At 38.6% G+C, this 13,643-nt stretch overlaps 1 protein-coding gene across 8 annotated transcripts in view; it reads left to right on the forward strand.

Annotated features, from left to right (window-relative positions):
• The window catches only part of ESRRG (estrogen related receptor gamma), a 210,962-nt gene that overhangs the window by 13,343 nt on the left and 183,976 nt on the right, over window positions 1–13,643 (forward strand). Inside the window, exon 1 of one of the 8 annotated variants that reach the window (XM_088666685.1) lies at window positions 191–210. The exons of 6 other annotated variants lie outside the window; for them this stretch is intronic. Coding sequence is in view for 1 of the 2 variants with exons in the window: in XM_060272997.2 (XP_060128980.1) it covers window positions 406–425 (20 nt within the window). In the remaining variant the exon portion in view is untranslated. Of the gene's footprint in view, window positions 1–190; window positions 211–278; window positions 426–13,643 lie in introns of those variants that run through there. One more of the 8 variants, XM_060272997.2, reaches the window with a different exon arrangement.

The raw sequence follows: 13,643 nt of genomic DNA on the forward strand, positions 1-13,643 counted from the left end.
TTACAAGGACAGTCAAACAGAAACACACTGTCACCATGCACACTCTATTTACTAAACACTGTCCAGTGGGCTATGTCAATGGTCCTGTTCAGCTGCTTCTCATATTCAGCTCCTCTACCTTTATGTATGTTTTCCCTTGAATAGCCTAGATTTATTTAGCATTTTGTTTTATGTGCACCCAAGGATATGCTTTCAGCACTTCAAAAATAAGTAATAACGCATTTTTGTTATTCCTCTATTATTTTCAAAAATAATAAAATTTCTTTTTGTCCGGAAGGAAGTTCATGAATTTATAAGTATGTTCTTGCATTCAAAGGAACTCTGGTGTCATTCCCGTCTTGCCGAAGTTTGAGGGTAGGGTGGGAGAGCAGAAGTGGTGTTTTTAGGGGCAAGGCAGCTTGAGCCATGGGACTCAAAAGAACCAGGTACGTGAAATGGAATGGTGAAGGGTATAGAAGTTACATTCTTTACTTCCAGCACTAGTATAAACTAAAATGAAAACTTAAATGACAAAACTAAGGTCTTCAGACTGAACACGTAATGTAGGAAATGGAGATAGATAGGAATGCAGTCTCTTATGTATGACTTTGATAGTTTTAATGTCCTATTGTTATAAATAGGCTTTGAAAAAGAAGACGGTGATGCTTTTTTTTTAGTTATTTTAGTGTCTATATTTTATGCATCAGTACACAGCTTTAGAAGCATTATCTTAAACAAAAAGGCAGGACTTGGTATGGGAATTGAATAAAAGTGGATCTTAGTAGACGTATAGTTGTCCTAAGGGTTACCAGCTTCCACTCTTCCCTTACCTCAGTTGCATTGCAGATGAATAAGGGGGTCTACATTTTTGCCCTTGTTATCTAGAATATCAATGTGACAATTTCTGAGTCGGCTTCATTGCTCCCCAGTAATAAATTGGTATTTTATCCGACCTGAGCAATTTAGTCTCTTAGTAAAATGTGTATTTAAGGTGAGAGAGTATTAATAAATAGCCTATGTAATTTCCTCTCAGCACAGGAATGTCTAAGCTGGCTCAGTTTTCTTGACAACCTCAGAGAAAACCACACACACAGCACAGTATTCATTTGAGCACCTGAATATATTGAGAGATTTTGGAAAGTGCCCGGCTATCTTGTGTAGGTGCTTGGTAACAAAGCAGCTAGGTTTTCAAAATTGCTGTGCACCCTGCAGCTCCCATTGAGAAAAGTAGGGGGTGCTGGGTTTCAGCGTCTTTGAAATTCTGACCCCAATTGTAGCAGCTGTGCACTTTGGTGAATTATGGTATCTAGATTCAATATAGCTAATTTAAAAGTGCAGCTCTTTTCCCACCAAGCAGAAACATTTTCTGCTGCCTTTTGGAAAACGGCATTGGGGCATAATAATTATTTTTCAGATACTATGTTGTCCTGTTTCCCCCTGTGTGCATGCATGCACAAACATGAATGTGCATACTTCTGAACATAATTATGGTTAAACAGATTTATTTGAAGCGATAACAATTTCTGATCTAAAGGTGCTGTCCTAAATCCACTTGCTAGTAAATCACATTGAATTCAGTGGATTTATACTTTTGAGTAAACATGTATAGGATTGCCCAGTACACACATGGCAGAATTTATATTAAAAATCAAGTACAATTTATCAGAGCATACACTATGTTAAACATTTCTGAAGTGCATTTATGATTTTGGAGAAAAAACTTAATACATTTCATAGTACACTTAAACTAAAGGTTCACTGATATTGTTCTTCTGTTACAAAGTGATATCCCAGAAGCACAGTGACCTGTATAAATGTGTTCATGATTGTGTTCCTATTTCCTTCAAAAAGTGAGCACCACACAGGCACAACTGAAATTTTGAAAGCCCCACTGGGAATGTTATTGAAGGGCATGATATAAATCCCTTAAATAACTAGAATTTGGGAGAAGAGGACAACTTGAAGTTTATTCTTGAATTTCCAGCCCCATAAAGGTATTTTCAGAAGGTATTTTATACAAACACATATCTTAAATGCTTGTGAAATTGTAACGGCAATAATATTTTCTGTAAGCTAAAGCATTCTGCTAAAAATGGTTGCTTTTAATCACATTGCCTCACCTAGACCAGTGCTCTTTACTGGTTAATGCATTGAAAGTCTTCCTGTGCCTCAAATTGTTTCTCTATTCAAATTGGAGGAAGGAGGTGATGGCACACACAAATTGACTTACTCCTCCATTGTGGGTGCCATGAGCACATCTGCATTTCTGGATTGGGGTTAAAATATGGAACCCAGACCCACTTACTTTAAAAGATATCCCCCACCCCACCAAATAAAATACATGATTTTTTGCATAGGTTTTATTTGATTATTAAGCTGTAATGTGGTTAGGTGGGACCCAGGTGGCGCTGTGGTTAAACCACTGAGCCTATAGCTTGCTGATCAGAAGGTCGGCGGTTCGAATCCCTGTGACGGGGTGAGCTCCCGTTGCTTGGTCCCAGCTCCTGCCAACCTAGCAGTTCGAAAGCACGTCAAAATGCAAGTAGATAAATAGGAACCGCTACAGCGGGAAGGTAAACGGTGTTTCCGTGTGCTGCACTGGTTTGCCAGAAGCGGCTTTGTCATGCTGGCCACATGACCTGGAAGCTATACGCCGGCTATCTCGGCCAATAATGCGAGATGAGCGCGCAACCCCAGAGTCGGTCACGACTGGACCTAATGGTCAGGGGTCCCTTTACCTTTACCTTTAATGTGGTTAGGTAATAGCACTACTTAGATAATAATAAACAGAGTATATCTTTTGTTTGTAGCCACTGTCCTTTGCACTGAGTATTGGATGTTGTACTGGAAAGTTCATTTATTTTCATTAATGTCCCTTTGGAGGGGTGCATGGGAAGCAAGTTACCATATGGAAAGACAGCCTAGTGAGTATAAATTCAAGCAACCTGGAACTTATTTGGATATATAAATAGTATCTGTAACCCCCCCCCCCCGCCCAAGCGACATACAGTGGTACCTCGGTTTAAGAACAGTCCGGTTTAAGAACAATTTGATTTACAAACTCCGCAAAACCGGAAATAGTGTATTGATTTGAAAACTTTACCTCGGTCTAAGAACAGAATCTGAACGGTGGAAGGGCACTGGCGGCGGGAGGCCTCATTAGGGAAAGTGTGTCTCGGTTTAAGAACGGTTTTAGTTTTCAGAACGGACTTCTGGAACGGATCAAGTTCGTAAACCGAGGTACCACTGTATAGCAGCTTGGAGACTATGACATGGGTTACACCCTTCTGATTCCCAGGTACTTTGTCTGAATATCAACCACTATGACTGCTATTTGGGTTTTCTAACCATAGGATCTCCTGCTATCATGAGTAGATATGCCCTAATATATATTTGTGTTACTATTTTTATTACATCCTGTCATTCCTTTTGAAGTAGCTCAGGACAACAAATATAATCACATGGCCTATAAAAATATCCTATATTACCATATTGGAATTGGAGAAAATTGTTGACAGAAATTGACCCCATATCAATTCTCTAAAACTGTATGTGCAGGCACATACAAATTTGCATGCTGAACATCTTATTTTAGGAAGAGTTGTGTGTAACTTGAAAGTCTGCATTGGTAACTTGGGTTGACCAAATAAAGATTTTACTGTCCTATATTTTGTTTTAAAGGTAATTGGCACCTGATATCATCACTGGCTATAGCTGATGAAATCATTCTTGAACTCTTTCTTTTTCTGCCTTGGCATTAAAAGTGAACAGGGCCTTAAAGGTTCAGGGCCTTGACCAGTGCTCCTAAGGGTATAAAAGTTTGCATGCTTATCTGAAGCTTATCCAAACTGCTTAACCTCTCTGGCCTCAAAATCAGTCTGGAAATCCTTGGAGAGCAGACTGTCTCGCGAGATCTTAAATAGAACTTTCTGTGTGCCAGGTCAGAAATATATCAAGGGTTTTAAATAGGATTTCAGTGATTTTTTCTTCTCTTCCCATCATCACAGCTTTTTCCTTATTCTTTGCAAAACATTTGTACACATTTTCTCCAAGTGCTGTTGTCAATTTAGATCAGATCATTATCAATTTAGATAATTATTAATATAGACAAACGCTGTCAAATTCCTGTTTTATGCAATCCAAAATGGTTATTTAAATCTGTAAGTTGCACAACCTTGCAATGTTTCTTACAAATTATAGCAAACTCTTATTCTGCTTATAGGTAGGTAGCTGTGTTGGTCTTATTCTGCTGTTCTGACCAACTAGAATTAGTATTTATTTAGTGAGCAAAGAGAATGAGATAAGTTACTGTGTCAGAATATCAGGATAGTGACTACACTTTAAAAACCTGCTATACAGAAAGTGCCGTTAATGACACAAGGTAACTAGTGTCTGCATTGATGTAAGAATGGTGTACTTCAGAGGACAGAAAGTATATAAACTCCAGGGGGCTGGACAAATAGATTGTACCATTGGAATGCAAGAAAGAAAAGTAGAACGAAAACAAGTAGAAAATTATATGAAGAAAATACTTTGTATGTACTGTATTGCTGTATCCATTGGTTCCAGTAATTTTAAGACTCCAAACTGGTAATGTAATAAAATTTCCATAGTATGTACCTTGAAGCTGAAAGTTAGGCTAAATTCAGTACACCTAAAACTGTCAGTAATATGGCTTCAGGCAAAAACTCAGAACGGTTCTTTAAGTAATCAGTTGACATCACCAAATGCATAATGGTTTGCGAATGGTGAAATGGAGTTGCGGCTTAGTTTGTACATCACATATTTCAGTAACTATTCGTGCTCTAGGAATGGCTTATTTATCACCTCCTATATCACACCTGTTTCTAAGCCATGTGCCAGTAAAAAAAAGGGGGGGTGGACGAGGGCTTATTTGAGAAGATCGATACATCCCATGATGATTTTTTTTTTTTTTAACAAACTGCATTTGGTTAGAAAATGCAAGTGAGCAGCTGGCTATTTATTTAACTCATTCCCATAGTTTTGTACATAGATTCTCTTCCTCCCCTTCCCCCTTTCTTGCATAGCACTTTCTGCTACACTGATGATAATGTACCTGGAAGGAAAAAGCAGTGCAAGCCGAGGCAGCCAGCGTCAGACAGGGCGGTCTGCCATCTGTCCCACCTGCTGCATTCATGTGTCCATCTGGTTACTGCAATTGCTCATTGCAAGCTTCAACAGAAGAATGTTCAGCCTGAAAAGGAGGCAGTGTGAATTATTTAGGTACCTCTAGTGTAAATAAAGAAAGGGAAATAGAAGGTGGGGAGTTGAGGGCTGGATGGCTTAGGAGAGGCAGTGAGCCTCTCTCACTCCTGGGTGCTTTGGAATGCCTTAATGCATGAGAGCATTTGATTTGCATATAGATTTAGATGTATAGATGATTACAAAGCCAATGAGTTTTATCTAGATTTAGATAGCCTGGTTTGCCCATAAAATATAGCCTGTTTTCGGGAGGAGAACCTTTTGGGACTTTTAGCCTAAGTGGAGCTGATGAAATCTAATGCTTAGAAGCATTAATTTAGCAGAAATAAAATATTTCCCTTTTTAAGAGCTTTTGGTGCCCTTTGTTAACCACGAGTTTATAAGTGCTAGAACATCTCGGGAGGTTTATACAACATGTGCTGTTTTCAGACAACCATGACTACCAGTACGTATATTGTAAAATTCATTTGGAAAGGAGTATATTTCTCTTGCTTGTCCATGGTAATTAAAAATGTTTTATTTCTGCCCTTTCCATTTTTAGATAGTTTTCTATTAATAGATTTACAAGTGCTTGACATGAAAACAAATAAATCCAGGTACAAAATTGTTAAAATTGATTATTAATGGTAAAGCATACCTTACACCTGGATATGGTTTGGATGTATGTACATATATGTAATGGAGACTACTTACGCAGACAAGGGAAAAGTGAAGCACACTATTTAGCAAAATAGGTAAAGTCAATATATTTTTGTCTGCTTTTAGAATTCAGAAAGAAATCTTGGATGACTTAAGGTCACCTTTATTGCAAATGCTTTTTTCCCCTCCCCCTAAAAACACCCCTTATAAAAAGCGAAATAGCTGTGTATATTTGGCATGTTAGTTTTATCTGGAATGCTTTTAAAAACACAACTCTTCAATTTTTTAATAGATACAAACTTTTATTTTATGTAATGCAATTTTTATGACGCAGAAAATGAAGAGAGCCCAGGTGTCAAATTTCTGTGAGAGGGAAGTATTTTCAATTCCTCAGCAGTCTCCACCTTAGTTTAATTTTATTTGACTTTTAGCATAAAATCAGAACTTTCATAAGATGTATCTTTAAAAAGGTCTAGGGTTAGGTATTATTGTTTTGCCTAGTTTTAGAACTAGGAAAGTTCTTTCTATCTGAGGTGCTTAGCTGCTTCTCTAATATTTGCATGAAATTCGGCTGCAGCCTTCAAGGGGATTTGATTGGATTCTTTAAGGTTAGTCCCTGTCAAACCTAGTAAATTCAATTCTCATGCAAAACTATTTTAATGTCTTTTTCAAGCCAATAACCACTATTAGGACAGCATCATATACTTGCCGTAGAATATTTATGGTACTAGATCGTTCTATTGGCATGTGGAGCAAACCAGTAATCCACTTGCATTATTCTAAATTAAGATTCTATATTGTTTACATTCTGTGCTGGGCAACTTAAACCAGTTTTATCAGTAAAACATATGAATACCTGCCATTGGGCTTATATCAAAAAAGCCACACATTTGTTTTCTTCCTACACTGCACTGAATGGAATTGATGTAAAGCCTTTGAGCAATTCGTTAAATTCCTAGGCTTTTACTATTCTATACAATTATTTTGAGTTTCTTAAGGCTCAATTATGTGGCTCCTATGTGCTAACAAGTAGGAGGACACTTGTGTCTTGAGTGTCATCACCAGGGATTGGCATTGGCCTAGCAGTGCCTTTAAAATTTAGTATGCGGTGCAGAAATGTGCCTGACATGGTAGGGCAAACCCTTGCTTCGTCCCCAAAATGCCTGAAGTTTAGAAGTTAAATGCATTTCAAATGAAGGGGCTCATGTAATGTAAATCAGTTTAACTTAATGCTGTCTTGGGCATTCTGCAACAGAGGTTCTGAGACTGCAAGACACTTAACAGGAAGCAAGCTCTTTTGAAATAAATTATATCTAACTAATTCTCACTATATAACTGCCACGCAGAGACTATTTGATACTGTTTCCATATGATAGCAGTTCAGCTCAGGGAGGTGTTTTATATGAGCTAGCTTAGTCACCATTCATGTTTGTCCCCACTGTATAGTTTGCTTTCATGTCACTGCCAGACATTTCTGGAAGCCACTTTAGGTGGCATGGAGACAAACCATGTGGCGGGGCCAATCTTCATGCTGTGCCAGTGCGCACACAAAGGCTTGCTGTGTAGAGGAGCAGTCATGTACAGGCAGTTTCAAGTACCCTCCATGTGTATGCCAAAATTATCCCTTATTTCCAGCTTGCATGATTTTTCCAGCACCATTAGTGTACCAGGTGCTTTATAGCACAATAATTTTAAGAAAGGTCCCTGCCCCAATGAACTTACAAACCCAAGCTTCTCAGTGTCCAGATGCCAGAGATGTGGATGGAAGAAGCAAGTGGGATGAAATCAAGCCAATTCGCTCAAGCATACTTATTGTTCAAAAGTTGTGAACTGAGCAGGAAGGGCCTTCTGAAACAGGATTGTAATTTTTTCCTCAGAAATTAATCCCTGTTCATTCTACGCATTCTAACCAATAAGATTATTACCAGCTGCAAGTATGCTAGAACTGTGAATGACGTTTTTACTCAGGCTTCCATCTAGAAACAATTTATAAGCTAATGCAGCCAGTTGGACTTGTACTAAAAGCTAGCTTTTAATTTTGATGTCTGATCACATTAATGTGGCTATTTATGGCATTATTTATTAATTATATGGGTAAATAGCATCCATGTCACTACTTAATAACATTACGCAGGGTGCTCCATTATCTCCATTCCACAGAAGGTTACAAATGGCAAGCATTTTCCCCACCCACCCCAATTTGTTAGTATTTGGAGATAGAAGGGAGGATAAGTAAAGAAAGCTGTCCATATGTCTGGTCTGGATTTCAATTTGGCAGATGCCTCAACATATTTTGGTAAGAAGATTGTTACGGTTGACTTTCTATAGTGTAGTATGTCCTAAGATGTGTGAGTTATATCTGTTGTTGTCAAATACTCCTTTTGGAAAGAAAGCTTTCTGCAACAGAGTTTCTTTAAAGCACAGCAGTTCGAAAGCATGTCAAAGTGCAAGTAGATAAATAGGTACCACTACAGCGGGAAGGTAAACGGCGTTTCCGTGTGCTGCTCTGGTTCGCCAGAAGCGGCTTAGCCATGATGGCCACATGACCTGGAAGCTGTACACCAGCTCCCTCAGCCAGTAAAACGAGATGAGCACCGCAACCCCAGAGTCTGTCACACTGGACTTAATGGTCAGGGGTCCGTTTACATTTTACTCTTGCTCAGATTTCAATTAATTCAAGAATATGGCAATTTCACTAAGAAACTAATTTATATATGTGTCTACCAACAGAGACAAGGAGCCTGAAGTCCTACAGTTGTTGGACTACAGCATCCAATCCTCTCTGACCATTAGTCATGCTGGCTGGTTGATGGGAGTTCAACAACATATTGTGTTGCATATTATGGTGCCCCCCTCCCTGGCACCACAATATGCAAGTAACTAAAACTGGGAAAGGAAGGAAAAGTTGGTTTAATAAAGATACCACTTGGCTTTCTGTTCTTGCATTTGCTGCTTAGTGTTAGCTATCTTTGAATGAAAATTCACATGGAGAGAGTGGGATATGGGGGAAATTAATTTTTAAGGGAAACCTAATGATTGTATTACCTCAAATGACACACTTGTTCCTGAGCTTCAGCAGGACAAATGAGTCATATTAAAAATTGGTTTGGGAAGCCTTGCATAGGACCTGCATTTCCCTTTTACATATTGCATCTCTGTCGCTGCCAGTCTCTTACTTTTTGTAATTGCCTAATTCCCTTTTCAAAAATTAGTGAGCTGTATGAGGAAAACGTACTTTGTCCATATTTGAGTCCACTTAAAATGTGCTATTACAAGGTGAATCCTGGGAACTTGAGAAGATACAGATATCCATAAACAATGACAATTTTATTTCTGATTACAGTCATACTTCGGTTTAAGTACACTTCGGTTTGAGTACTTTCAGTTTAAGTACTCCGCAGACCCGCCTGGAACGGATTAATCCACTTTCCATTACTTTCAATGGGAAAGTTTGCTTCAGGTTAAGTATGGACTTCCGGAACCAATTACAGTCATACCTTGGGTTAAGTACGCTTCAGGTTGAGTACTCTGCGGACCCATCTCGAACGGATTAATCCACTTTCCATTACTTTCAACGGGAAAGTTCGCTTCAGGTTAAGTACAGACTTCCGGGACCAATTGTGTACTTAAACCAAGGTACCACTGTAGTCTCTTTATTTGGGTTTTAAAAGCTACAAAGTTCAGGTTGAGAAATTGAAATTTAAAGTGCCTACTAGCATGTAGAGATGTTAGGGTCCCCATGAGGCATGATCCTCCAGTGAACATTTCCAAACACACATACAGCCAGCGCAGTAACTAAAGTATTCCACACACTTTGGGAATGCTTGAAAAATGGCATCTTCAGAAGAGCAGTGGAGAATGCAATGGCGACTCTTCAGAAAAATATCACTTTATCTGTTTCAAGCAAGTTTCCTGAAAAAAGGGTAGATCATCTGATTTTTCCACATGAGCTGATATTTTATTTATATGATCCGACATATTGGAAATGATTAATTCATCAGGGGTACATCTTGCTACTGTAAATTTGCTGAACATATAATGAAACTGCAATAATACAAATTGGAGAACAGAATGTTTTGTTTCTTAAAGAGTCTGCCCACAGTTCTTGCCAAGTTAATCTGAATTTTAAAGAGAAAATCATTTAAATGAGAAGCCCATTCCAGATATTCATATCTTTGCTAAACTGGGGGAACATCAAACCATGATTTAGTATCCTAACCTGTTCCAAAGCTGCTAACCATAGTTTCCTGGTTCATATGACATTGGAAACTGGTTAATTAGAGGTTTCATGGTTTAACTGCAGCTCATGCAAAGGAAGGAGTGAAAGGACTGCATGTGCAGGCAAAGGAGCCATAGGTATCTCAGCTTATTAAGCCTTTATCACCCCAAAGCAGCTAGGAAACTGTGGAGTGGACTTTAGCTTCAGTGGAGGGAAAGCAGATGAAAGAGCCTGTATGAAATTACTCCTACCCCCCTAACCCCGGATTGGATTGGAATGATACATTTATTTTATTTTCAGTGCAGACTGATTGAGTGAATTTGTTTAAATTAAATAACTACAGGCCATCCTGGTATAACATAGAAGTTAGAAATGGGATCCCCAAAGGAGACCATCAAAGGCAAGCATTCCTAGTAATGCCTGAAGTAGTTTCCTGCTTATATCTGTAGGCTGGTTTTCACTTCAGGACAGTGGTACCTTGGGTTACAAACACTTCAGGTTACAGACTCCGCTAACCTGGAAGTAGTACCTTGGGTTAAGAGCTTTGCTTCAGGATGAGAACAGAAATCGTGCTCTGGCGGCGCGGCGGCAGCAAGAGGCCCCATTAGCTAAAGTGGTACCTCAGGTTAAGAACGGTTTCAGGTTAAGAACGGATCTCCGAAACGAATTAAGTGTATAACCATAGGTACCACTGTGTTCAGATATTTTAAATGCATTTTGCTTAATAGTGTCTATTTGGGGATTTTGCTCTAACAAAACAGGGATGCTCATTGCAAGGGATGCTATTCCTGTCGCAGGGTTTGAGAGTGTATTGAGGGAAAGCAGCATTAGCTGTGGCCCTGTGGTGCTCATTTTATAGTATTGCCTGTCCATCTGTCCACTGGAATGAGCCACTTATCATGCTTCTAGGTTTCTCTCTTTCAACTTTAAGAATTATGAAAGGAAAATTCCAATTTTTCCTGTCCCTTTGTGACAGGTAGACTGAAGATTGTGGCCATTTGGATTAAAAACATATCCATCACCACCAGGCGACAGGTTATTATTATGTCTCCTTTGAATATATGAATTTCATCCGCTATGTATTGGAAGTCTAAGAATGCCAACTTTTTATATAAATAATTATCTTGCCAGTGATGTACTGCATACTGTTGCCATATTTTTTTCACTTTTACGGCATTCTTGGCCTTATCACCTATAACATAAATCTTAAGCTTTCATATTTAATAAAAACCTTTAGACTAGCAGTCCCTCTGTAATGCAGAGTCAACCAATCACACATCATCATCTGACTATCATTTATTTGTTTTCCTGTGACAGATGTTTTAGAAGATATCTCATTTTAGGTTTGACGGCATGTTTGATACAGCCAGGCAGTGGAATAAGAGGGAAACCGTATTTATGGCCCAATTTTGACCTTGATGGTGTAGCCCTCAGTTAGGAAGTCTCCAAATTGGAGGGAGGGATGTTAGAAGAGTTACCTTCTATTATATGAATTTCTTGGGTATATGTGGGAAATAAAATGTAAACTGTTCATCTTCCATATGGAAACTAGGACGTTCTCCTGAACAGGCAGTGTTGAAGTGCACTGGAACTCTCTAGAACACTACCAATTTATTTCAGTTGTTTTTTGTGGGTAATTGAGTAGTCTGGAATGTTAGAAGATTTCATACACCTTGAGCTGCTTAGCCACCTGAGCTGCTTAACTCCTCTGGAAAATATGAATGATATTCAGCTAAGTTTTAATCAGAGTAGACCCACTAAAATTCATAAACATGGCTAAGTTAGCTCTATTAATTGCAAAAAGGTCAATTCTGAGTGAACACTTAGTTCACTGTGTCCCCCCCCCCCCTACTTCCCAAATATAATATAAAACTTTACTGTGGTCAGTTTCTGACAATTTAGGGACATACTTTTTGTTTCCTCTTAAAAGTTCTGGAAACATTCAGCTAGAGTATTTGATTCTTAAACTGAAATCAATGAGATTTACAGGCAATTTACTGGATTTGGCAACTGTATGCCAACCTAGTTAATGTCTCAGATCCCGATTTTTGTTTTCTCTACACAAAAAAACTCCTGATAGAATCCAGTTGGCTGGAGAGAATATTTTGGATATGCCAAGAAATAATAAAGTACAATCCCTCTAGCATTAAAAGAGCCACATTGGATGTCAGCTTATTTTTGTGTACACATAGAATATAAATACATTTGCTGGCCTAACCTTGTACCCTTTTTGAAGCAAATACTCAGTGAACATAATGAAACACTGTGCCTGAGTGATGACTACTGCATATATTTAACATTTCATTGAGGTGGGTATGTTTGAAATTGCAAGCATTTAGCTGTAATAACTATCATAGGTGGTAAAGAATAAGAGAAAATATAAACCATGCTCTTCTATTTATTTTTCAAAAAAGAAAAATATATTTATTGGCTTGTTCATTTACAAATAAACAGACATCTTGAGATTCTGTGAAGATGCTTATCATGTGAATTCACTTGCTTTATTCATATAGACACAGAAGTGAAATCCATTTATGCCAATTCCTTCCTGACCTTTGCTCTGTGAATCCAAAGGCAAAGCTCTAGCACACAGGCCAATAGCATAAATAGCTTTGAATTACACATAGTAATATGTAACTGTGAAAAGCCAAAGGTTTTATGTTTTTCTTAGGCTTTGTCAGCATGCTTGCTAAAATCCAAAAATGATGAAAAGGTTGTGTGTGTGTGTGTGTGTGTGTGTGTGTGTGTGTGAGTGATTCTTAAGAACAAATATATCTATTTATTTAACTATCTAGGAATTTAAATAGTGAATATTTAGAAGGCCAGACAAATGGGAATCCTTTATATTTATTTTATATAGTATGGGTTTTTTATTGACACTAGGAAGCAAGCATTGTTGACATATATTTGTGAATGCAAAGTTATAGTACACAAATTGTTTTGCTAAAAATGTACAGTAACAGCATATGGATATCATGGAATTTATTTCTTTATCAGTGAATTAATTTATTAGTACAGTATAGTCATCGGTCCTCTGTCCTGAATTTACCACCATATATTTGTATGCAATGGGACCCAGGTGGCGCTGTGGTTAAACCACTGAGCCTAGGACTTGCTGATCAGAAGGTCGGCGGTTCGAATCCCTGTGACGGGGTGAGCTCCCGTTGCTTGGTCCCAGCTCCTGCCAACCTAGCAGTTCGAAAGCATGCCAAAATGCAAGTAGATAAATAGGAACCGCTACAGCGGGAAGGTAAACGGCGTTTCCATGTGCTGCTCTGGTTTGCCAGAAGCGGCTTTGTCATGCTGGCCACATGACCTGGAAGCTATACGCCGGCTCCCTCGGCCAATAATGCGAGATGAGCGCGCAACCCCAGAGTCGGTCACGACTGGACCTAATGGTCAGGGGTCCCTTTACCTTTACCTATTTGTATGCAATCATTCCTGTTTTCCTGTACTACTGTTGTATTATACTTTGTGATGTAGTGTTAGTGGGCAATGTAAGAATATAAGTATTCTAGAGCAGATCAGGATCCGTACATCAAACTACAGTTGAAAAACAAACTATGGTTTAACATGAATGAGC

This window comes from Zootoca vivipara, chromosome 3 (genome assembly GCF_965207765.1).
Source record: "Zootoca vivipara chromosome 3, rZooViv2.hap1.1, whole genome shotgun sequence".
Lineage (NCBI taxonomy): Eukaryota > Metazoa > Chordata > Lepidosauria > Squamata > Lacertidae > Zootoca > Zootoca vivipara.